Source organism: Nyctereutes procyonoides, unplaced genomic scaffold, assembly GCF_905146905.1.
Source record: "Nyctereutes procyonoides isolate TBG_1078 unplaced genomic scaffold, NYPRO_anot_genome, whole genome shotgun sequence".
NCBI lineage: Eukaryota > Metazoa > Chordata > Mammalia > Carnivora > Canidae > Nyctereutes > Nyctereutes procyonoides.
This window is the reverse complement of record NW_026575159.1, coordinates 14,105,552-14,127,569: the sequence shown is the minus strand read 5'-3', so window position 1 is coordinate 14,127,569 and position 22,018 is coordinate 14,105,552. Positions and strand designations below refer to the sequence as shown.

Below are 22,018 nucleotides of genomic sequence, written 5' to 3'. Positions count from 1 at the left end.
TGGGACCAAGCAATCTGCAGGCCAGTCTACTCAGGACCATCTCAGTTTAGGAACTTGTGCAGAAGGATCTAGGGAGATTCCATGCTGACTTGGCTAAAGATTGGGAGTAAACCCCATCCCACACCCCCCTTGGTTTGGCAGTAAACTGTAGGTGTGGCCTGTGTGTTTTTTTCTGGATCATAACATGTTTAGGAGCCTTGCACACCAGTCCCAGAGAATTGTATGGGTTTGAAGATTGGGTTTCCGTCCAATATCTCCATTCTTAGAGAAATACTTAATCCCTGGCAGAGTTGGTAACAGATTTTGCCAAGATTTGCGAAGTGGAGAAATTGAGGACCAGAAGTAAAATAATTGTAACACATTTGAAGGGCACCATGATATAATGGAAAGACTAAGGGTTCCGGAACCAGACAGACCTGGGCTAGTTTGGCTTTTGGCTCTGCCATTTACTTATACAATCAGAGGCTATGATTCAAACCCTGTCAGTCTCAACTATAAAATATAGCTAATATTCAGGTTATCGGGTTGTGACAAAGATTAGAGATGATAAATATTGAGCAACTGTCATTGTGCCCAGCATGATGGCCAACAAAAATTAGTTCCTTCTTCCTGCTTTCCCTAAAGAACATACCAGACATCACATTACATTAAGTGGTCTGGCCTCTTAGGCCAGCGCCCATACCTGTGCATGTTTACTTGAACGCTAAACCACTGGATTCTGAGCCAGGACTAAACACCTTTGCTAAGTATTTATGTAAGAAAGTGATTAATCTATAGTTTAACTCTGGAAAATGGACTTCCATTCCAGGCATTCAAAAATGATACAGGAAAGTATCCCAGATGTCCATAGTCAGTTTGGTCATATTGTTTCCATCTTTCATAAAGTACCCGAAATGAGTCATGTTGTGCACAAAACCAGAGTTTGCTAGAATGAGGTGTTTGTTTGTTTGTTTAAGTTTGGAGAGAAAAGACCAAACACAGGACTCCTATTTTAAATACTTTAAATCTGGGCAGCCTGGGTGGCCCAGCGGTTTAGCGCCACCTTCAGCCCAGGGCGTGATCCTGGAGTCTTGGAATCGAGTCCCACATCGGGCTCCCTGCATGGAGCCTGCTTCTGCCTCTCTGTCTGTCTCTCTTTGTTGTCTCTCATGAATAAATAAATAAAATCTTTTAAATACATACATACATACATACATACATACATACATACATACATACTTTAAATCTGTCTTGAATCTTTACCCCACGGGGCCAGAGGGAACAAAGAGAGCTTTTGCTTACAGAGACAATGTTAGAAGCAACCTCGCTCTAGATGTATGTGATACAATTCCACATGCAGTAGCAAGTACAGCATACCATTCCTTGAGGGCATCCTCTCCACCCTCTCCCCTCCTTTACTAGATGGATCTCATATCCAATGTCCTCACCACTTCCTCATCCTTATACTAGGATATTTTGTGGGCCTGATGTTAGGGAGAGCATGAATATAATAGGTAAAAGATGGAGCTCTGTGTTATCAACATGGCCAAGCCAGAACCACATTTCCTAGATTCCCTTTCCATTGTACTTCCGGGTTTAGGTGGCCACAGGAAAAATTTGTATAATATCTGGGAAGCAGAAGTAAGGCAGCGAACATCACTCATGGCTGCCATGGTTAAATACAGTGAGAGGCTGACACAGAGGTGCTGTAGAGTTCCAGCCTGTCCTTTCTGTGCTGTTCCTTATCCAGTTCTTCTCCCTGACTGATAGCCCTTTGACCAAAGGTGGTGTCAAGTCCCACAGCTGCCAATGACATCATCATCTTCCAGAGATTTCTTCAGCAGCTTCTCTTATAGTCCCATTCCAGAACCTTTAGAGATGAAAGCTCAGGTCACCCACCAGAAAAAGAGGTTTGGGAACCATAAACAACTGAGGTGTGTGCTAAAGAAATACATATGGAAGATGTATTTTTTCCCAGCTATTTCTCTGTATATATCCTATCTCCACAAGATCAGAAGCTCCTGACAAGATTGACTTCAGATTCTCCACAGAGTCTGAGACACCTAAGCTGCGTTCCACAGCTGTAGGCCTGTAGCCCAGGATTCCAGAGTACACAGACATGGGGACCCCTTGGTACTCCGCCTCTTCTGACCTGAGCTAAGGTAGGAGATACTCTTGACACCTCTGAGCCTACAAAGATATGGTGTGTGCCTGGTCTTGATTATTCTGGCTCTGTGGAGTGGAATTTGACCCCATCAACTCCAGCTATGGGTATGTTCAGGTGGCTCCCCTGCCCAGAACACAGTTCAGTTAGGGTAGCATGGTCGCACGGTGGCCACCCAGCTAGTCACATGTAGCCGGAACAAAGGGAGTTTTTTCATTTGAGGTACTGAGGGGCTCTGGGGCCATCCTAATGCAGATCTCTGGCTTTCCCCAGCCCAGCAAGAGAGCCCCATTTAACACCTTGCTTTATGAACTTTTCATTTGTTAGCACAAACTTCTGCCAAATATGGGTGGCTGTCCAGGTCTAGGTATGAAGGTGGGGGGGGGAGTAAACATTTTCTCCTCATCAGAGAAACATCCATCTTTTAAAAACTAAAGACCCAAAGTATATTTGATTTAAAAACCAATTGAGGGACACCTGGGTGGCTCAGTGACTGAATGTCTGTCTTTGGCTCAGATTATTATCCCAGCATCCTGGGATCAAGTCCCACATCAGGCTTCTTGCAAGGAGCCTGCTTGTCTCTCTGCCTGTGTCTCTGCCTCTCTCTGTGTGTCTCTCGTGAATAAACAAATAAAATCTTAAAAAAAAAAAAGCGATTGACCTCCACCAGCCTTAAACTTTCCTTGGGACAGTATGCAGTCTATCTTCCTTTTCTTCTAAAAAGCCTCTGCTGTTCAAAAAGAACAAGACACAGTGCATGCAGTCTTCCCAGGGTACAAGGCCACAGCTGTTGACTGGCATCCTCACCATCAAATGGGGCTGAAACCCCATCCTGAAATTCCATTCCTAGGAATAACTGCGCTGGCAGTTGGGGGATGCTGGGTTTCTTGACTGCCACATGGCACCACCGTAATAATTCACGGAAGCTAAGAAGTCAGCATGAGACGTAAGCACTCGCAAACAGTATTATTGAGGTTTATGGGCCGCTTCTTGGCTTGTTTTGCTTTGGGCAAATTCTGCTATCAAGTGGAGCTAATTCATTTCTAAATGTGCTTGTGACTGATACACTGCAAGGCAATAATACCTCAAGACCCAAAGTACACCACCCAAATGCCTTCGCAGTGAATTTCAGAAACAAACTATGGGGTGACGTCTTTCCTTTGAATTTCAGGCATGAAAATCAGGGCAGCCCCTTATCCAACAATATGAGGGGATTATGCAGCATAATATACATCTTTTGTGAAGCCTGGATGACCATTCTCACTTTTGGCTGCTACACATTTAAGTCACCTGAGCATTTCCAAAAAGCGCCAATATCTGAACCTCACCCCAGACCAACTGTGTCTGTATCGTTGGATAATTTTGAGGAGTTTCCCAGGTGATTCCAATGTACAGTGAGGCCGGAGAAACACTGGTCTGGGCATTATTTCAAAGATCTTTGTGTTCTTGCTTATGCTTGTTCTAAACAAGAGGATTATATGCAAATCTAGTTCCCCCAAATGGAATCCATGGCACATGAAGAGCTCCAATTTACCTTTCACTTGCCCTGAACAACTTGCTTGAGTCTTGATTTTCTTACATGTAATTTAGAATACATGCTTACTTCTATTTCAGGGAGTTGTGAGAATACAAGGAACTATTGTTATAAAACAATTATTATTAAAAATAGTTGACTATGAAATAAACTCAAGTGGCTCAAATCATATTAGTTACTAAAATGACATGATGGTAGAGGTGGGCTGCAGGAGGGATGGAAATAATATAAATTGGGTGTTGGTGGGCCAAGCATCGAAGTTGTTCCATCACACACATTTATCAGCATGATCAGATCCTATTTCTGGTTTTCTCACTCAACCTTGGGAGAGCTACTTCATTTAGGTGGGCCTTACTTTCCTTACCTATAAAATGGGAAGGTTAGACTGGGAGATTCTTATCCTGGGGTCTATGAATAAGTTTTAGACAATCCATGAATGACACTAAACTGTGTGCAATTCTCTCTCTCTCTCTCTCTCTCTCTCTCTCTCTCATTCTGTCTCTGTCTCTGTCTTTCACTCTCTCTCACACACAGATATACCCCTTTTTTTCTGGGAAGAGGGTCCCTAGCTGTTACTGAACTATCAAAGAGGCATATGATCCCAGGATAATGTTAATAATCAGCAGAATCTTTCCAGCTCTAAGTTTCTGATTACTGATAGAGAAAATAATACCTACCATTGGTGTTGGAAATTCAACAGGCATTTATACAATGTTGAATTTCAAACACATTTCATCTCTAAAGATACTCAATGAAAATCCTGGATAAGAGCCAAGAATAAAAAGTAAATCAACAAGCATTAATCATACAATCATAATGGCTTTTGTCACCTCGCAGAAGTCAAACTAATTTGAACATTATATCAAGTCACAAAAAAACCCCGTAAGACCTGCACTGGCCTAGGGAGGTCCTGGGGCCGGAGCATTGTCAGGTCTCTGCCAGACCAGAGGTTCTGCAGATCCTGCACTCTGGTTCCACAGTGGCAAATACGTATTTGCATGGAGGCTGGAGGACAGATGGGGCAGAAAATAAAGTCTTAGGGCAGAGAGAGAGGACTCTAAAATATGGGACTTAGCCAGAACAAGCACTTGAACCAGTGTCCGACAAAACACAGAATAAGGAAAAACCAGAGACTAAAGCCCCGAGTGGAATAATGTGCCTAATGATGCCTGATACACACTTTGCTTGAGGCTATCTATGATCACATCATCAGGATCTACACTTGCTATAACCCAAGTTCATGCTTTTGGGCTTCCTGCCAACAGAAAATACTCATTCAGGAGCCCTGCTCAAATGCTGACTATCATACTAACATCAACATCTTAAAGGTCAACAGATTTGGGCTGCTCAAATCTTTGGGATACAGAAAGTTAAGAAAGCAGGATGTATTTTTTTTTCTAGTTCCCAAAGCTCAGCCCTTTCACTTTTAAACATTTTAGTGATTTAAATTTCTTACTTTGCAAGAATGCCATCTATCAGGATCATGGTCCTGGAGGACACAGCTATACAAATAAGAACCTATGCAGAACGGTCTCAAATACAGTATGATGCTTCTGCCCATAGGATCACCTCAACCCCTATGTTATTAAGGGTGTTTCTGGCTTCTATCTTTTCTTGATATAACCAGTTCCACATGTATACAATAATGACTCCAAAGCATATGATCTAGATCCAGGCATCTCTGAATTTACATGCAAGTCTTAACCTTAGTTAGGCAAAATTCTTAACTCCCCCAAGCCTCATTTTTTTCCCCTAGCTGTAAAAATGGAGATAATACCTCTGTCCCAGGACAGAAGTGATTACAAATGACAGGACAGAGATAATACACCTAGCATGGTGCCTAGCTTGTAATGTCACTCAACAAATATTGCTCTACTTTATCTTAGAACTGTTTTCACTTGTTCTGCAAGGGTGGGACATGTGCCCAAAAATGTTAAGTGGGAAATCTATCTTCTTACGCAAATATGTTCAGTGCTGTCTGCCTCTGTATCTGACTGAAATTATATATTGTCTAGACATCCACTGACATGCTCAAATTCTTTTAAAAAATAAAAATGATACCAACTTTGTACCAGGCATGATGCTAGGGATTTTCATGTGAATTATCTTGTTGTTGCTGGTCTGTAGTACATTTCATATTTGTCTGTCTACCTTAGAATATAATGATAAGGCTTTGGGAATCAATTTCCAAGGATTTATTTAATATCTTAGAAATAGTAAGACTTGAATAAATGGAATCCTATTGACTGAGATTTCTAAATAAATTCTGAGCACCCATTAGGTATCATGTGGTGTGGTAAGTGCTAGAATGAAATCCCACTGGCTACCTGCCACTCTATCTTTTTTTTTTTTTACTTATGATAGTCACACACACACACACAGAGAGAGGGGGGGGGTGGCAGAGACACAGGCAGAGGGAGAAGCAGGCTCCATGCACCGGGAGCCTGACGTGGGATTCGATCCTGGGCCTCCAGGATTGTGCCCTGGGCCAAAGGCAGGCGCCAAACCCCTGTGCCACCCAGGGATCCCCCTGCCACTCTAACAAGCCTTTTTATTCTAGTAAATCAGAGATAGGGCCTAGATCAAAGTTTCCACTGTCCTTGGCCACAGAAATTAATTTATTGATTCAACAAACATTTATTAGGCACATAGTAGAAAAAGAGTTAGATGCCATCCCTGCACTCATAGAACATGTATGAGGGTTAAGAGAAGACAAATATACATCTGTGAAGAAAAGAAATAGGGAAGGAGAAAAGAGAGAAATAAGGGGCTCGGGCAGATACTGCAGGCTTCATCCAACCTACCTCATCCCAACCTCTCTTTTTCTTGCTCTATAAAAGTTGGTGAATGTAATATTCAAATCCTCAGTGCCCTTGGGAATGACCATATGACATAATTCCAACCAGTGAGATGTGGATGTGAAGATGCTACAAAGACTCCCCATCTCACAGATAAGGTGAGGCATAAAAGATAAGGAGGGATCCTGTGACAAGCCATGAGAAGAGAATTTTAGAAGAAGGAACAGTAAGCCCCAAAGCTCATGGAGAGAAAGCAATCACCGGTTTGAGGAACTAAAAGGTGAGAATGGAGGAGAGCAAGAGGAGAGAGGCTGGGAGGTAAGATTTGAAAGACAGGTGGGGTCAGATCATGCGGGATTGCCAAGGCCACAGTAAGGCTTTTAGATTTTATGCTAAAAGCAACTCAGACGCAATGAGGGATCTCAAGCGAGAGTGGCGGAACCAGATTTCCTTTGGTTGCTAAATAGGCGACAGATGATAAGACTGCAAGGAAGGAGACCAATGAGCACCACAGAAGTCCTGGTGAGAGATAACAGGGGTTTGGATTTGGGGAAATGAAGACAAGTATATTTGAGATACACTTTGGAAGTGTCTTGAATGGGAGGAAGAGGAGAAAAACAATCATGCCTTCTAGGTTTCTGGCCCAAGCAATTGGGTGAATAGTAATGGCATGTACTGAGATGGAAGAGACTGGAGGAGGAAGAGTAATGTGCGAAACAAAGCATTCAATCAACTCAACATCCATCCTTCCTGCTTCAGTGATATAACCCTCCGCCAAACGGATGTTTTCCCATTTTGTTCTCCCTCATTTTACGTTCTCTCACACGCTCTCCCTCGAGAACCATAAGCTGTAACTGTAATACCAACAACACTTGATTTCATCTGGCAGAAGAAGAAAAGTAGTGGGTGGAATTAAGAGACTCTTAAACTAAAGGCAACCTGACAGCTCAGCACATGACTTTATAGAGTTCATCACGGAATTCTGAAAATGAGTGAAATGTGCAAAAATTTGTATCTGAGACCCTAAGTCTTGCATCCAGCAATATTCCTACCAAACACACACATATATCACAGTTTATGATTAAATATTTGTGTGAATCATTAACATCTCCCTTGACCAAAAGCTCCATGAGGACAGGGACCTCATTGGCTTTGCTTACCACTGGATCCCCACAGGGTACTATATATAGTAGGTGCTCAATAAATATTTCTTGAAGGATGTTTGTGCAGCTTTTCCTGATCCGTTACAGAAACCATTAGTTGTCCCCCAATACCCATTGCCCCCTCCTTTTTTATTAATAGAACCTCCATTTTTTCCTGGACACATGGCAACTGTATTAATTTTCAAATAGCATATATTAATTACCATAACAAATACTAAAAACAGGATGGTTTAAAACAACATAAATTCATTGTCTCATAGTTCTGGAGTCTAGAGGTATGAAATTAAGGCATCCGTGAAGTCATGTTCTCTCTGATGGCTCTAGGGGAAATCCTTCCTTGCATCTTCTAGCTTCTGGTAGTTGCTGGCAATCCTTGGCATTCACTGGTTTATAGATGCATCATCCAGCCCATGGACATCTTCTCCATGTGTGTCTTACTCTGTCTTCTTTGTGCATATCAATCTCTACTTCCAAATCTCTCCTTCTAATAAGAACACCAATCATGGACTAGGGTCCAACCTAATGACTTCATCTTAACCTGATTACTTCTGTCAAGACTCTATTTCCAAATAAGATCACATTATCAGGTACTGGGGATTCGGACTTCAATGTATCTTTTTGGGAGGACACAATTCAATCCATAATAGTCACTCAGAATAAATAACATTTCCCAGATTTCCTTGTATCTAAGTGTGGCTATGGGATGCAAACAGAAGTAATGTAAAGGACTTCCAGGAAGAATCTTTAAAGGAGTAATAGTGTCCTTCTCCTTCCCTTCTCTCTTTATGGATAGCTGAAATGGAAACCTCGTGGATCAAGTTCCAGCAGCCATCCTAGATCTTAAAGTGACCTTGGCAATGGAAACTGGGCAATGTGAAAATACAAAATAGGAATCAGAGACCACAGAGACACATCTTAGCCTTGGATTGACTTCCTTCCAGCTTGTACATGACAAAGAAATACTAGTCTTAACCACCGTTTGGAAGGATTTTATGTCACTCATAAAGGAACCTAATAGTCATGATCTATAACTCCAAACTGTGGAACCTTCTGTAAGTCACACACCAGTGGAGACAGCTAAGACAGTATTATATATATCTTTACTCTTCCAGATACTTGGATTAGTCATGGAAGAATTCAGGAGCATGGCTCTGGAAAGAGATGTCCAGCCTTGGTTGGGATAGTTTTTAATTTCTTTTAGGTACAGGTGAATCTTGCGGGGAGGAGGGGAGTAGGGGAAGGATCTCTGACTTTACACCTAGAGGCAGTCTTAGGGTTATCTGCTATTGAGGAGTCCTTCAGAAGGTTGACAGGATTTGGCTTCACATAATTATTCACGTGTGACCCAGAAAAATATGGTGATCACCTAATATACTGAAGTTGAAGGGGTCTCAAGGTTTTCACTTCTCAGGGCTCGCCCTTCCTTCTGTCTTCAGGGATATAGCACAAAGAAAGCCAGTATTAGAGCCCACTGTGGATCAACTTAGGGACAGCTCAGGATTATACCAATACCTTTCTAAAACTTGACATCTCTTTGATTTTGTAAAAGATTACTTTTTCAACAGTTGTGAATAAAAGCATTTACTTTCAACTCAATGTTAAACAAGTTTAGCAGCAAGCAAAAACACAGATAAGAGTATAGCAATCAGTGGGGCCAGGACCTGATGATGAAACCAGTAGTTGCAGACTCTAAGATGCACATTCTAACAGCTCTGAAATTGGGTCCCATCTTATGATCAATGCTTCTTATATTTGATGAAATATGTCAGATGACCCTCACTCAATGTCTACTCTGTGACAGCTCTGGGCTTGATACTTCATACATATTTTCTTATCTGTCCCCACACTTATGCCACGAAACAATTATCATTGCCATTTTAGGATGAGAAATTGGCATTTCTAAGAAAGTGAGCAAATCACACTAGCATGCTGCAATATGGCAAGAACATATGATTACATAGACCATGTTCCCCATGATACCCCATTTCAGCTACTGTTTTGCTACTTTGTGTTACATGTTTGTAAATATTGAAGCAAAGATGAGCCAGAAGACTGAGAATAACGCAGTAACTGGAACAAGCAATATGATAACTGACACCCACAAACATTCATTGAGTGCTTATTATGGCCAGCTACTGTGCTAGGACACATTCCATTTCCTGACTTGACACTATTTTAAGTGTCATTGTAAAGGTGAAGAACTTGAGGTTTAGGTTAGAGTTGAAGTAGTTATCCTGCATCCTATAGAGGTGGTGAAGGTAGGACTCAAACACCTGATGTCTGACACGTAAGCCTGGCTCTTCATCATATGACCCAGCTCCAGGCACACACTGGAAACTTGAGCCCTCAGGGAACATGGGATGGGCCACAAGATAAGGAATGACATGGTTCAGATGAAAGGAAAGAGAATGACTGACCAAGGTAAGTCAGATACACTTCTGGGAGATTCTAAAAGTGAGGGAACTAGGGGTTCTTGTAATAGGGTCCCTGGACAAAACCAGTGAGAAAGGACGTATATCCTCAGTATGGCCGCAGCTTTCTAGAAGAGCACAGGAGCAGAAACATCTGGGAAATGAGATGAGCAGACAGGATTTGTGGGTCACAAGGCAAAGGGCAACGTAGATTGGAAAGTCAGGGCTCAGGGAACTGGAGGCATTTCCAGACCTGGAAGCCTGATCCCGCTCGACACCTCTTAGAGGTGCCCGCACAATCACACCATAAGGAAGAGGGAAGGCTAGCATGCCCCCCTCACCAACCCTGTGAGGAAGACTCCAAATCTTTCCTCATTTACAAGATGAGAAAAAGGCCCAGAGTAATGAAATAATTTGCCAAACATTGCAGAGACGTGAGGCATGCAGCCAGGATTCTGTTTGACTTTAAAACCTAAACTAATTTCTGGTGACAGAAATCATATAACAGTGGTTGCCTTTGGTGGGAGGGGATTGACTGGAAGGAGGCATGAGGGAAATTTCTGGATTGCTAGAAATGTTCTGTGTCCTGAAGGTAGTTACACAGGTGTGTACATTTGACAAAGTTTATCAAACCATACACTTAAAAGCTACATATTTGGTTGTATGACTATCATGACTCCATTTAACACGCTTTTATAAAGCCCCTGAGCTTCCTTCTCTAACTCATGCATTCTCACTAGGGGTGACTTAGCCCCCAAAGAGGGAAAAACTGCTCCAAAAGGGGTGTGAAAAAAATCTTCCTCTTTTTATGTATAAAGCACACACACACACAGAGTACATAAATGGGAATATGGTATAGCTGTATCATCCAAATCCTATGATATGGGTGATTAGGGGGAAAATATCTTTAAAAGATTCCTTAAGGGAAAGATAATAACAAGTGACTTGAGAAACATTCTGCCCTAACTCATTGCTACCCCTCCTTCCAAAATTCTCTTCACACTGCAGTCTAGTAGTCATGGCTTCCAGTCTTGTCTTTCAAGGAACCATGGTACTTTTCTGGGTTTCTTCTACATGGAATAAACCATTGTGTGTGTGTGTGCATGTGTGTGTGTGTGTGTGTACAACAACACACATGAACAAACTGCAACCATGTACCTCTACACACATGTGCACACAATACACACACACACACATACACAAAGCACACAGATACACTCAAGCTCAGTTGACTTCTAACCATTCTTTAGATCTCAGCTCAAGTATTTTTCCTGGGGGAAGTGCTCCCTATCATTTTCTCCAGTGTCCTACAAAAATTAGAAACTCCAGTCCTTTGCTTCATAGCTCTCATCTGTTTAAAATTATATATTTAAGAGTGGAGAAATCATGCACACCTAATGATGAGCAAAGGAACACTAAACCTACTGCTTTGCTGTCAAGTAATGGACAACATAGCCAGAGGCATAGCACAGTACATAAGGCATCACCTTTTTATTCCCACACGACTTTCCTGAACTCAACTGGCAAAGAACTACACTGAATACAGCTAACAGAATATATTTTTTAAATCTATGTTGACCATTAGCCCATAGATTGCTACTTCAATGCCCAAACCGTCTTGGTTAAATTAATTAGGAACTTCAGATGGTTTGCCCAACCTGGCCTCTGTTGGTTCAGAGGGGAAAGTCCATGAGATATACAGATTTGTTGCTATGAGAAGGAAAGCCCAAAAAAGCAGGCTTTTACTTTTTTCCTCCATATAAGTAGGAATTTTTGAAAGGCATAAGAAAAGAGAACACAATGACCACTAATGCCTTACTCTGACTCAGATAGTTCTGTTTCTATATAAACACGCAAAGAAACAAACAAAGAAAAGAGGCCCCATAAGTCCACATCCATCAATTCATCACAGCAGGAAACAAGAGAAGAAGCCAGGAGTCTTGAAATCCCTCCCGAGTGTTGGCACGGGTTACAGAAAAACTTGAATACTGTTTCTCACAGGATTTAATTATTCCCACAGAAAAAAAAAAGAGAGAGAAAGAAAGAAACTTTCCAGAAAAGAGCAAGGATATCTTTTGTTCCTTATTTGTAAATATGGCTCAAATTTCTTCACAATGTGAAGGCTAAATGGTTTGCTCTGACAAGTATTTGATTAAACAGAAGTGAATATTCTGCATATCTCATTTGAGTGACCCTCTAAGATCTAGTGCTGACCCAAGTGAGAGGTTGGTGCCAAGAACAAAATTATTTATTTGATCTTCAAGCCAACACAGGTGAACATGTGACTGCCCTAACAATTCATTTTGAATTAAATACAAATTCTTTCCACAAGAGACATCAAAGGTCATGCATCCATGTGTCGTTTATAGGAGTTCAAGGTTTCATTGGGATATACCATCTATTGAGCTCTGCCTCATGGGTTTGTATTTTATGAAATAATGCAGTAGGAAGCCTTAGTAGGGTTTTGGGGAAGAGAGACCAGGTTTGAACCTAGTTCTGACATTTATAGACTGGGTGACTTTGAGAAAGGGATTAACTGGGTCTCAGTTTACTCATTTGTGAAGTCGGAAGAACACTTCCCCCCACCTTCAAAAGCTGTAAGAACAATAAAAGCGAGAATGCATAAGACATGTGCGGAACACAAGGCAGGTGTTCAAGGTGAATTCCTCAGCCTTTCTATGGAAGCACAGATTCATTGGATCATTCAAACAATTTGTTTCCAGCACTTACTAAATGCCAGGAATTGTGCTAAGTACTAGGAATATAGTAGTTAAGACAGACAAGGTCCCTACAGTTTTGGAGCTACTAGAGACAGATAGATAAAGATATATGAACTATTATCAGATTCTGATAAATGCTATGTCTTGAAAACATAAGACAGGGTAATGTGATAAAGAGTAACTGGAGGAAGATAAGGAGATATCACAGGGCATTTAAGAAAGCCTCCTCCAAAAAACTGAACTTTAAACTAAGTAAGAGTTGAACGACAACAGTAGAGCCAGCATCTAACCTTAGGCAGGAAGACTTGGTATTTGGGAGGGACAGATGCAAGGCCAATGGAGCAATAAGCAAAACAGAGTAGGAAATAATGTTATTTTCATCAGGGTCCAGATCATGGACACCGTAGTCCACCGGAAGGCGTCTGGACCTTATTCTCATAGTAATGAGAATCCACTAGAGGATTTTAAGTGCCAGAGTCACTTGATTAGATTTATTTGAGGGCAGACACAGATACAAGCATGATATATTTGTGAAATGTAAAAATTTTGTCCTGTCTATAGTGGAGGACAGCTACTAGAAGATGACATAAAATAAAGTTACGATAGACAATGTGGTCCAGAAATGGGTTTCAACTTGATGTGATTTAAAAAAAAAAAAAGGATGTCATTCAAGGTTGTGACATGAAGCCTTGTTTAAGTGATAGTCATTAGACTGTAGCCTATAGCCTTGTGGAAGATACTTTATTTCTCTTCGAAGTAGAAGAAAAGAGGTAAGAAATAGAATTGTTCCTCTTGGAAGAGTTTCTTCCTCCAGGATTTCCATATTAAGATGCTGACATTAAATGGCCTTAAGTACAGAAAGGTCCTAGTGTGGTTCAAGGTCAGGCACACAGAAGATAGTCAGTAAATTAGAGCTCCTTCTCTTCTTTCCTCCTTCCCCCCTTGGCCTTGAAATGAACTGTAGTCTATTGCTATGGAATTCCTAAAGGATGAGTGAAGAGTTGCCAAAGAGAAAATGTAACAAACAACCTCTTCTACCAATGCATTGAATGGTTGGCTAAACTTTCGAGGATTCCCGTATCCCATGCTCCACTCTAGAGTTGTAATGCCCAGTGACAAGCCCTCTAAGCCAGAGGTTTACAGGTTTCATTTTTTAAGCAAAAGAACCATCAAAAGAAAAACTGCTCCAAACTCAAAGATGCTAGATCAAGTGAGAATTTTAATGACTCTACAGCTGTTGTTTTGCAGGCACGGGAGCGAGGAGGATGGGATGAGGCAAAACAGCAAACTTATTCGAAAAGATGCAACTAATTGTTCTCTCTCTCTCTCTCTCTCTTTTTTTTTTTTATGAGAGCCTCGATTCAGATAAAACTAAAAATAAGGTTACAGTTTGGGGCCTCTTGTAACATCCGTTTCCTTTTAGGTCTCTGGGAACAAACATTTTCCTACTGCGTGGGGAGCAGGTTGTTGGAAGGGAAGGGGAGAAACAGACTAAAGGCAAATGTTTCAAACACGCTTGAGATCACGTAAGAGTCTAATAATTGACCAAAGCATCTAAAACTCCCTTCCATTTACAACTGAAAGGGAATAGAAGGGAAGGGAGAAGAAATGGGTAGGAAAAATCAGAAAGGGAGACAGAACATAAAGACTCCTAACTCTGGGAAACGAACTGGGGGTGGTGGAAGGGGAGGAGGGCGGGGGGTGGGGGTGAATGGGTGATGGGCACTGAGGGAGGCACTTGATGGGATGAGCACTGGGTGTTATTCTGTATGTTGGCAAATTGAACACCAATAAAAAATAAATTTATTATTAAAAAAAAAGAAAAAATCCAAAAAAACAAAAACAAAAAAAAATCAACTGAGGTCAGGCTGGAAGCCCCCCTGCTCTGCACATTCATATATGCTCCCTGCCCTACATCTCAGCAATCCCACCCTGCAGCCTCGCTGCCTGAGCCGGGGCCACCTGCCTCAGTCAGCCTGCAGAGAGGCAGGCATGAGAGCTCGGTGGCCCAGGCACAAAGGTCCCAGATTTCTCTACTACAGTCCTGAAAAGAATTGGGGTAGACCTTGTCACTCTCTCGAAGGACACATGTTCTTTGAAGGTCTTCCAGATGTTCTGGAGAAGTAAACTTTAATACAAGTATGAGGGGCATCTGGGTGGCTCAGTAGATTAAGCATCTGCCTTCAGCTCAGGTCATGAATCCCAAGGTCCTTGGACAAGTCCCACATCGGGCTCCCTGCTCAGTGGGGAGTCTGCTTCTCCCTCCGCCTGCCACTCCCCCTGCTTGTGCTCTCTCTCTCTCAAATAAATAAATAAAATCTCAAAATAAAATACAAATATGAAGGTCTCCTCTCATTATGGATTCAGGATGCCATTTAGGGATGCCTGGGTATCTCAGTGGTTGAGCGTCTGCCTTCAGCACAGGTCAGGATCCCGAAGTCCCAGGATCAAGTCCCACATCGGGCTCCCAGCAGGGAGCCTGCTCCTCCCTCTGCCTATGTCTCTGCTTCTCTCTGTGTCTCTTATGAATAAATCAATGAAATTAAAAAAAAAGGATGTCATTTAAACCAGATAAGGAGCTCTCCTTTGGGTCTCAGAAGGTCTAGAAGTGTTAACGGGGGGAAAGACAGCCTTCAGTTCCTTCAGTCTGGGGTCTGTCCTATCCATATGCTGGTGGCCCACATCTTAAAACTTTCCAATCCCCATAAAAAGGTGAAATAAGAGAGAGAAATGGTACGCATGGGAAACGCAGCTACAAAATGATCTCTGCCTTGCCAAGTAAAGTAATGAAATTCAGCAGCCAGAGTCACAAAGGCTCAGGCACAAGGCTCTATCCACATCAGAAAGCAAGAGAAAACCAGGACCATGACTCGAGGGGTCAGCCTGGTATTCCACAGAGACAGTTAATCTGAAGACAAAATGAGGCACTCTACACCGTTCTGGGGAAGCTCTTGCCAGTCAGCGGTGCTAAAAGGTGGCTTCTGGCCAGAATTTTGGATCATTTCTACCCCTCTTCTCCAACCAAGCAGGTCAATCATTGTCCAGGTCAGCAGGTAAACTCCCATGGGGTGGCTTCCCTGCTCCCACCTCCCAGAGCATCATACAAGCAGACACACTGCCCTGAGTTTTCCTGGACAAGGGCAAAGGACAACAGCAACGTGACAGGTCAGTGGAAACAAGCCTCTAGGACTGGATTATACAAATGGATTTTTATGTAAGTGGAGTCATTCCGGGGCAAATAAATATGGTAAAATAGGAAATAATCCAGTGTTTTCTATGAGAAAATGATGTACTACGTAATTTAAATGAATATACACAGTTAAATTATTTGGAAAGGCATGGTATTCTCTTTTTTGTTCAACCAGCAATACAATTCAAAACTCTCTCTTTCTGTATTCATCCCAATAGAGTTTGACCAAAAGCAGCTTCTTTGAACATTTTTATATTTTAAGAGAGACAGCAAGAGCAGGGGTAGAGGGACAGAGGGAGAGTGAGAGAGAGAATCTTTTTTTTTTTGAGAGAGAGAGAGAGAGAATCTTAAGCAGACTCCATGCTCAGCGCAGAGCCTGACGTGGGGCTCGATCTCATGATCTAAGCCGAAAGCAAAAGTAGGACGCTTAACTGATTGAGCCACCCAGGCATCCCTCTTTGAATAGATTTAATGCTATCTCTTAACAAATATAAGACTCCATTTGAGTGTTTCTATTAAATGATAAGATGTGGTGGTAGGCAATTTTTTTAATATGCTAACGCATTCCCTGAACTTCCAAAAGGGGGTAAAGCATGCAACAGTTTAAAACAGTTTTGATCACGGGAGTGTTTGGGTGGCTCAGTCGGTTGAGTGTCCAACTTTTCATTTCAGCTCAGGTCATGATCTCAGGGGTTGTGAGATTGAATCTCCGAGCTGGGTGTGGACTTGTTTAAGATTCTCTCTCTTTCTCCCTCTGCCTGCTTCCCACTGCTCTTGGGTATGGGTGAACACTCTCTCTCTTAAATAGATAGATAGATGATAGATATAGATAGATAGATGATAGATAGATAGATAGATAGATAGATAGATAGATAGATAGGTAGATAGATGATAGATAAATAAAACAGTTTTGATCACAGAACCTTAGGTCAGGATATTGTGCTGGACTAGAGGTCTGTATAATAATACAACTTTGGAAATATTGCTCTAATAAATTTTGTACTGCTGAGGCACCTAGGTGGCTTAGTCAGTTAAGTGTCTGTCTACAGCTCAAGTCATGGTCCCAGGGTCCTGGGATCAAGTCCCAAGTCAGGCTTCCTGCTCAGCAAGGAGTCTGCTTCTCCCTCTTGTGCCTCTTCCCTGGCTTGTGTGCTCTCGCTCACTCTGTATCTCAATTAAATAAATAAAATATTTTTTAAAAATTCTGTACTGCTCCAAAACATATGAAAACCATTGTACATCCCTTGAGAAAATGAGAATATGAACCATATGAAGTAGTAGCTTATGAAACTGAAAAGAATATATCAGGTCACCCACCCATCAGGGTACATACATTAGGGAGTTAATTAACTGATTGATTGACAATGCCTAGAACAATTTATTCATGTTCATCAATAGAGAGACTACAATCAATTATATGGCCAAGCAAAACAAGGTCTTTAGCTACAGTGTAAATCCATCGCTTTCCCCAAAGCAAACATGCATTAAGTCAAAGCCCCATGTGAGTGAGTGTATGCTCAGCAGTGAAGACCTCTGCCAAAAATAATTCATACTAGGTGCTTTACTGTGGAAATAAAATATAAAACTCTCCCCCCAGCCAAGAGTTCCATTAGAAAATGACAAATTCAGCCTCGGCACAGATACAAATGCTTGCCCTGTATGCTCCTGGCCAACTTTCCTGCTCTGAGCTTCTTTGGTGCAGTGCCCGCTGCAGACTGAGGGGATAGCACAAGAGTCTGCCACCCAGACGGACCTGGCCAACAAGGCTTCTGCCTCTTGGCCAGAGCTCCTGACCAGGTGAGCCTGTCCCTCCCTGCATGATAAGGTGTTCACATCAGGCTGCAGAGTCAATCCCTACTCCTACAGCACTGATTACTCAGACTGGCTGGAATCTGTGCTCTGTGTGCCCTGAGCTGGTCTCTGTCGCCCACCTTTCTTTTCCAGTGGGTACATCAGTGCCAGGTGGTAAGTGCTGGAAATCAGTGCTGTGAAGATCCAATTCATGCCCAGTGCCTTCCTGGTTTGCTGGGCCAGGGAAAGGACTGAAGGGAGAGGGGGAGTGTTGAAGAAATGAGCAGAGGAATGATCTGTAGCTTTCAAGACTTCTGCATCCTCCCACAACTGAGATAATCAAGGCATGAGTGCCCTCTGGGGAATGTTTTACAAATGACAGAACAAACTGGGCTAGGTAAAGGTGTTTTTCTTCTTTTTTTAAAAAGATTTTATTTATTGGAGAGAGAGAGAGAGAGTTTGAGAAGGAGAGGTAGAGAGAATTGGAAGCAGACTCCACACTGAGCACAGAGCCTGATGTGGGGCTCAATTTCACATCCACAAGATCACAAGCTGAGCAAAAATCAAGAGTCAGATACTTAAATGACTGAGACACCCAGGGGCCCCAAGTAAGGGTGTTTTGAAGCAGAAAACTAATGCTCTCACCATCCTCTTCTATGATATTTCTGTATAAATAAAAACAATGTGACAGATGGTGACTACACTTACCCAGGTGAGCCCTGAGTAATCTATAGAATTGTCAAATCAGTATGCTGTACACTGGAACTCATATAACATTGTTAATTATACTTCGATTTAAAAAGCTTTAAAAAACCAATATATACATAGACATATACACATATGTCTGTCCGTATGTATATGTGTATACATACTATAAGAAGTCTAGAAGAATATAAATCAAAACATGAACAGGACTATGCTTTACTGTATGTCAATTATACCCCAATAAAGCTGTTTAAAGTTAATGTTAATTATGGTTATCTCTGAGCTATGAAAGATTATAGGCAATTATAATTTTTTTTCTGCTGGTCTGTATTTTCTACATTTTCTTGACTCTCTATACATTACTTTAATACCATTCAACTTTTTTGATGTTTGTGTCATTGTACGGTATAAAGTGTTTTCACATATTTAATCCATAAAACAGCAGAAGGAAATACAATTATTGTTTGAAAGAGGACAAAATGGGCTCTGAGATAGTTATAGGACTCGTTCAAAGCCATACAGCTAGAAATTAGCAGAACCAAAACAGGAATCCAGATCTCCTCTTCCAAATTCCATTACTTCTGTTTTCTTTTGCTCACTACTTGCTATCTCACATGGTCTAAGCATGCTCCACTAGCTGCATAAATCCCCCTGGAATATACTTTGTATATTACTGAAGCAGAAGAGTTGTCATATAAGACTTGAGCAAAAAGCAAATATTTTATGTTCAAACTCAGTACTAGTTAAGGGGAGAGATGAGAAAAACTAAGGGAGGGCTGGAGACCAATGAGGCCCCGTCAGAGTGACAGGAAACCTTTTCTTCTTGGTCACTGCGTCACACGCTCTTGGCTTCATTTCAACCCTCTTCAGAAAGGGAAAAGGAAACTTGACCAAAATGGGACCAAAACACTCAAGGAGAGAAAGTCCAGGTGGCAGAAAACAATGGAATGAGACTAGAGGTATTTAGACATGATTCAGTTGGAGATACCTTCATTCCTGCCGCCGCCGCTGGGCCACTGGGGTCCACGGCCTGGATGTGGCACGGCTTACTTCCCCGCACCACAAAGCCCCAACCAACAGCGTCACCAACAATCTGGAGAGGAAAACCACAATTAGCAATCGGCAGACGGTCTCTGGCAATTTGCCTGTCCTTCCAAGAGAAAGAAAACCCGCCCAGGATTAAGTGCATGCCCTCATATTTCTCTTCCCTGTTCCACCTGGACCTGGGAGGGAGGGAGGGAGAACAGAACACTTTGCTTCTATCACAAACACAAGCACATCTTTGCAGCAAAGGTGGTCAAGAAATAGCAGTTTGGCAGAAAGATCATCTCTTTCTTAGGCCGCTATGCAATTTAATATCAGACTCAAACGGAAAGTTTAGAAGATCATGAAAACATTGTTGAAATTTCTCTCCAGACTCAATTTTGGTTCCAAGTTTATTCTTTTTCCCTGGATCCAGATGATACTTTCTCGGTGATCTTGCTACATCCTTAAAGTTCAAAGTAACCATTTCAATTACTAACAGTGAGAAATATGAAGAGTTTTGGCTTTGTTGAAACACAATTTTCTCTACCAAGAAAAATAAGTGAATAAGTACACGAAGTTCACAGTTTACAAGTAGGTGCTGTTGAAAAGTGGTTTGGAACTAGACAGTGCCTTTTCCTATGGAATCATTAGAATTGACAATTACATTCCCTGGGCAGTTCCCAGACATGTCTTCAATGCATGCCCCATTAAGGAGGGGATGTGATGTGATGAGCACTGGGTGTTGGCAAATTGAATTTAAATTAAAAGATAGTAATAAAAATATACAAACCCCAACTGAAATACAGAAGACACATTTACAATTATTAGCAATACTGGCATTTACTTTTAAAACCAAAAAGAAATACTTAGAAATATAATAAACTGTTTCTCGAATGCTCAAGATGGAGGCAAGGTGGGAAAGCAAATGCAATTTTTGTGACCATTCTCAAAAAAGAGGTTTAGGACCTTCATTGGCTTTAGGCTTTGCTGGTATTATACTTAATTTCACTTCCAAAAGTATAGTTTACCTTTTCCCCTGAAACAGACATATTTCTGATGCTTTTTTCATATTGACTGGCTATGGCTGAGCCCATCCTATTCTAACTCTTCAGTGCCCAGAATGTGAAGCAGTCCTTGGCAAATATTTGCAGCCTGAATGAGTGGGGCAAGATTTATTTTTGTCCCTGAGGTAATAAAACACAAGTTAGAGAAGGAAGAGAAGTGCTTTCAAGAGCATGTTGATGTGGTTTTGTGTAGAGACTGAGAGAAACAGGCAGGGGAAGGAGAGTGCTCCAAAATCCAGTCCTTGAATAACTCAAGACAAGCTCATTATTGTCAAAAGCACCATTCCTTATGGTAGAGCAGATTGTCCCACGGTTTTCTTTTTTCCCCTAAAGACTCCTCTAATGTCTTAAATGATTTTGGGGATTAACTATAACACAGAAGGAATTATTGGCATTATTTGCACTGCCATTTGCCTTAAAGTCTACAATTATATCATACTAAGTATAATGGAAATCTTTTCTTAAGGGCACATCAAAACGAGTTTAAAATGCTGTATTAATCATAAATCATGTCAAGCCCTAATACATTTTCGTGCCCAAAGGTCAAGAAAACTACTATTATAATAATTCCAAAAACAAAAGGAAAATTAGGAAATTTTCAATTCTATCCCTAAGCTACACACTAATACACTGACATGTTGACATGACACAGAAAAGGAGCATGAGAAAAACCCAAATGATGAGCCTACCGTGAACGTCTTCCTTGCATACGGAGCTCCGGGAGTCAGGAGTTCCTCAGAAGTTACAGGTCTCTTCAACACTGTAAGACAGACACAAGGTCAAGGTGCAAATCCTTCTGCCTGTTTGTTCATTTGTATAGCGGATATTTACTAAATGCCTCATATGTGACTGTCAGTGAAGAAGCATGGCCAAGATCCCTGCCTCACGATGTATATTCTAGCCGAATACAGGCAGAAAATATTAACAAACATGAGCAACCCTAAGCCTAATTTACAGAGCTATGGGAAGAAGAAATGGCACAGGGTGAAGGGAAGCCAGAGTGCCAGGGGTGGGGCCAAGGAGTGGGTTGACATTTTTCTATAAAGAAAAAGGTTTCAAGTGCTCATATTTCTTTCTTTTGAATCCTGATATGCATTCAACAGGACAAGGTAAAGAGAGAGACCTGACTCTAGTGGTCTGATAGCCATGTTTCAAGAGCTAACCTCACATGACACACCATCCACATCCCACTCGTGGAAGCTTTACTTGTTTCCTTATCAGTATCCCGGACTGTATGGACACACTCACTGCCTCTGGCCCTGAGGAATAGGCTAGAGAAATGTTATGCATATTCAGCATGTGCTAGGCACGCTAGGTGCTCTAAATATATTATCTCATTTAGCCATCACAAAAGCTATTTACGTAGGTTTCTCACTGTCCCTACTTTATTAGTGAGAAACCAGAAGCTTCAAAAAAATCAAAGAGCTTTGTACAACATCTCACCCCTAATGGGTAGCAAAATCTGGATTCAAA

General features: G+C 41.6%; 1 protein-coding gene across 1 annotated transcript in view; it reads right to left on the bottom strand.

Moving 5' to 3' along the window:
• The window catches only part of DEPTOR (DEP domain containing MTOR interacting protein), a 132,752-nt gene that overhangs the window by 15,061 nt on the left and 95,673 nt on the right, over window positions 1-22,018 (bottom strand). The window contains exons 7-8 of the mRNA XM_055314315.1: window positions 21,235-21,305; window positions 19,444-19,548 (exon numbers count right to left, since the gene is read on the bottom strand). Of these exons, the coding sequence (XP_055170290.1) occupies window positions 19,444-19,548; window positions 21,235-21,305 (176 nt within the window). The remainder of the gene's footprint in view (window positions 1-19,443; window positions 19,549-21,234; window positions 21,306-22,018) is intronic.